This window comes from Chiloscyllium plagiosum, chromosome 28 (genome assembly GCF_004010195.1).
Source record: "Chiloscyllium plagiosum isolate BGI_BamShark_2017 chromosome 28, ASM401019v2, whole genome shotgun sequence".
NCBI lineage: Eukaryota > Metazoa > Chordata > Chondrichthyes > Orectolobiformes > Hemiscylliidae > Chiloscyllium > Chiloscyllium plagiosum.
In genome coordinates this window covers 32437687-32442112 of record NC_057737.1, presented here as the reverse complement: position 1 = coordinate 32442112, position 4426 = coordinate 32437687, and the positions used below count along the sequence as shown (strand labels likewise).

Genomic DNA, 4426 nt, shown 5'->3' with positions numbered 1-4426 from the left:
CTCACCTTAACCTCCTTCCACCTATCGCATTCCCAATGCCCCTCCCCCAAGTCCCTCCTCTCTACTTTTTATCTTAGCCTGCTTGGCACACCTTCCTCATTCCTAAAGAAGGGCTTATGCCTGAAACGTCGATTCTCCTGCTCCTTGGATGCTGCCTGACCTGCTGCACTTTTCCAGCAACACATTTTTCAGTCAATGTTTAAGATTGTACAATGGTGGAGGAAAAGCTCAAGGTTCCAATGCTGACAGATGCATCACCTGATAGTCTTTGTGATTACATCTAACTAGTAAGTGTAACTCGTACTATTGTGAATTAGGTGGACCTTTAGACTTAATATAAGAAGGAGGATTTGTGGCAACGTGCCAAACCAACCACAACTATTGATGGTTCACACAACATACAAACAATATGTGATCAGCAGTGGAGATCGCTGCGTAAGTACCTTATGGTAAGAGCAGTAGGAAAAAAAGTCCCTTTGACTGAGGAGAAACATTTTCAGAAGAACACTTAAGTATTTTACGAAGCTTACTGCTTAAAAACACGAGTTAAACACATTCACAAAGAAGCAGTCAGCAGTGCTCATGGAATTTTTAGTGTTTATATTAGGCAAAATGATTTCTTCTTTAAGACTTTTGTGAGAATGTTTATTAATAATCCCTATAACATGCTACTTCCTCATACTGCCAATTTGGCTCATTCAGTAACTTCAAAGAACAGAATATGAAAGGTCAATGTGAATTACTGTACTGCTCATTCAAATCAATAACCTTACTTGCCACGTCAACAGACCACTACAACACTCCTTTCAGTATTAACATACTATTTATATCTCAAGGCAAGCACATTCTACATGTTTCTTTTTCAGATAGTAGTTCAATATGCAAGGGGAGAATACTTCGCCCCACATAGCAAACTGAAGGAACATGTTAAGAATTAAGAATATTAAAGTTAACATTAAGAATCTGGTCATCAAGGGACAAACAGGATTGTACTCCCTCAGAAAATTACAATAGTTTTGAGTGGAGCCTACAATTATGAAACTCTTCTGTACAGCTGTAGTTGAGAGTGCTATTCTTTTTCTGATGTGTTACCTGGCACTGTTTTCTCAGGAAAGCAGACTCTTTAAGGGTACAGAAATTATTGAGCAAAGAAAAGTAACTTATGAGGCAATCTTTCTTGACAAAATCAAAGAACCTATACAAAAGTAAAGAACATCATGAACTACGATAATCATTCCTTGTCTTAATATTAGTGTTGGATGCATTCAAGAAAAAGATAATAATTCCTCAGATGCAGGATATTTTTTTCTTTTGAACTGGATTGTTCCTTTCACTGTCAGAGCTTCTAATGGGACTTAGAGGACATGCACTTAGTGTGAGACTCAGTGATTAATTATTTAAACATGTTTGAGTAGTTTTTAATACATATTTTAATTAAAATTAGATTTCTATGGTAGGGTTCATTTTTTTGTTATTCATTTATATGCAATGTATTTTTAATGAACGGGGAATATATGCAAAATGAAATAAAGTTAAAATTGAACAAAAAATACAATGAGAAATGAAAAATATTCTAAACTGACCTACATGGTTATACAAACACAATGTGTGGCTGGCAGGTGCCCCTGTGCATGATAACATCACTACCTTATAAAAACCCCTTCCATCCTGACAAAGGGTCAGTTAGACTCAAAACGTCAGCTCTTTTCTCTCCTTACAGATGCTGCCAGACCTGCTGAGATTTTCCAGCATTTTCTCTTTTGGTTTCAGATTCCAGCATCTGCAGTAATTTGCTTTTATTTCATAAATAATGGTTCTCGATTTAATGTTAAATATCAAGCATTGAAGTTCAAAAAAGGAAAGTGCTCCTCAAAGTAATTACACAACTTTCCAAGGACCAGCATATCCTGACCTTTGGCTATTTCCCCAAACCCCTTCATAAAACAGCTGGGATAATGTACTTTAGCAAGTTTTCTCATTTCTCCCATCATCCAAAGAACAAAGATTGAAAAAGTTTGTTTTGGCAAGAAACCCTTTCAGAACCACAACAGGATTATGTGTTGTCAATGCTCATCCACTGTATAGCTGCATCCCCATCTTTGGGCCTATGAATATCTGCTTCCATTACCATTCTGGCCTTTCATCCACAGCTACCACATGATGACCCACGGAATACAGATGCTCATCCGTGCCTGCCCTTCATCCGATCAGCTCTTGTGTGCTGCTCAGGGTTTTCGGGCCCGAATAGATGTGACCAGATCAATATGCAGACATCCTACATTGATGCCAGCAGTATTTATGGTAACACGGAGCACCAGGAAAAGAGACTCAGAGATTTCACCAGTGACCTGGGCCTGTTGAAGGTCAATCCCACCTTTACAGACAACAACCTGAAATACCTGCCCTTTGGAAACCATGAACAGGGAAGCCCCTGTGCCATGAATCACAACAGTTCCTCTTGCTTTAGCCGAAGTGTTCCCTGTATGTTAGCTGGTAAGAAACCATTGGGTAGTGAAATTGTATAAGCATCTGCTAGCTTGGTCAACCGAGACCTCAGCGAAACCAACCCAAATGCTGAACACTCTGCAACATATCATGTCATAGTGAGCATTCAAAAATAAGAATTGAACTTGATCATCTGAACAGTTCTGATTTGGTCAGTTCGGGGGAATACCTACTTTTTCCAACTGAAGAATCTAAAATTAAGGGGAGTGGTCAAAATGGGAGTCAGACTTTTCAGGAATTAAATTTCGAGAAGGGATAGTAGAAGTTTGCAACTTTCTTCCCAAAGTATCAATTTGTGCTATACCATGTGTTGATTTTTAACTGAAATTGATGGATTTTTGTTGGCCAAGGATGCTGAGGAATGTGGGGGATAAGTTGAGTTGATAAAGTTAAGTGACAGACGAGCAATGATTTAAGTGAGTGAATTGAATGGAATTACCTTTATTGTCACATGTGCACGAATGATAAGTCGCCACGTACAGCACTATGTTAGGTACAAAGGTAACCGAGGGACAGCTTCTTCAGTTACAATGTAGCACTGTTCCCAACATGGCGCCATCTTCGATACAGAGTAGCTAGGAAAATCCCTTACTTACAGAACAGAAAAATGAAGTAAAAAAGAGGTTACATCACAGTATAACTATACACCAGAAAAACAGGAAGTTAAAAAGACAAACATCACAGTCTCTCTCTCCAACAGTTCTCCCCAGCAGACCAGCGCACAGGCAATCTCCACACAGTCTGACCGCAGGCTGCCATCACGCACTGCACCAAGCCCCTGTCCCCACAGCACACCAGGCTGCTGGTCACTGATGTCCCCACCCCAGCTGCTGGTCCCTGGTGTTCCCACTCCAGCTGCTGGACCCTGGTGTCCCCACTCCAGCTGCTGGTCACTGGAGTCACCACACCAGCTGCTGCACCCTGGTGTCCCCACTCCAGCTGCTGGTCACTGGAGTCCCCACACCAGCTGCTGGACCCTGGTGTCCCCACTCCAGCTGCTGGTCACTGGTGTTCCCACTCCAGCTGCTGGACCCGGGTGTCCCCACTCCAGCTGCTGGTCACTGGAGTCCCCACACCAGCTGCTGGACCCTGGTGTCCCCACTCCAGCTGCTGGTCACTGGTGTCCCCACTCCAGCTGCTGGACCCATGTGTCCACACTCCAGCAGCTGGTCATTGGTGTCTCCACTCCAGCTGCTGGACCTTGGTGTCCCCACTCCAGCTGCTGGTCACTGATGTCCCCACTCCAGCTGCTGGTCACTGGAGTACCCAGACCAGCTACTGGTCACTGGAGTCCCCACTCCAACTGCTGGTCACTGGAGTCCCCACACCAGCTGCTCGTCACTGATGTCCCCACTCCAGCTGCTGGTCACTGGAGTCCCCACACCAGCTGCCCATCACTGGAGTCCCCACACCAGCTGTTCGTCACTGATGTCCCCACACCAGCTGCTGGTCACTGATGTCCCCACTCCAGCAGCTCGTCACTGACGTCCCCACTCCAGCAGCTCGTCACTGATGTCCCCATTCCAGCTGCTGGTCACTGATGTCCCCACACCAGCTGCTGGTCACTGATGTCCCCATTCCATCAGCTGCTTCTCACTGATGTCCACACTTCAGCTGCTGGTCACTGATGTCCCCACTCCAGCTGCTGGTCACTGGAGTCCCCACTCCAGCTGCTCGTCACTGATGTCCCCACTCCAGCTGCCGGTCACTGGAGTACCCACTCCAGCTGCTGGTCATTGATTTCCCCACCCCAGCTGCTGGTCACTGATGTCCCCACTCCAGCTGCTGGTCACTGGAGTCCCCACACCAGCTGCTCGCCACTGGATTACCCACTCCAGCTGCTGGTCACTGTTGACCCCACTCCAGCTGCTGGTCACTGATGTCCCCACTCCAGCTGCTGGTCACTGGAGTCCCCACACCA

The 4426-nt window shown here is 45.1% G+C and overlaps 1 protein-coding gene across 1 annotated transcript in view; it reads left to right on the top strand.

Annotated features, from left to right (window-relative positions):
* The window catches only part of LOC122564094 (eosinophil peroxidase-like), an 89749-nt gene that overhangs the window by 43030 nt on the left and 42293 nt on the right, over positions 1 to 4426 (top strand). The window contains exon 8 of the mRNA XM_043718655.1: positions 2151 to 2493. Coding sequence (XP_043574590.1) covers positions 2151 to 2493 — 343 coding nt within the window. The remainder of the gene's footprint in view (positions 1 to 2150; positions 2494 to 4426) is intronic.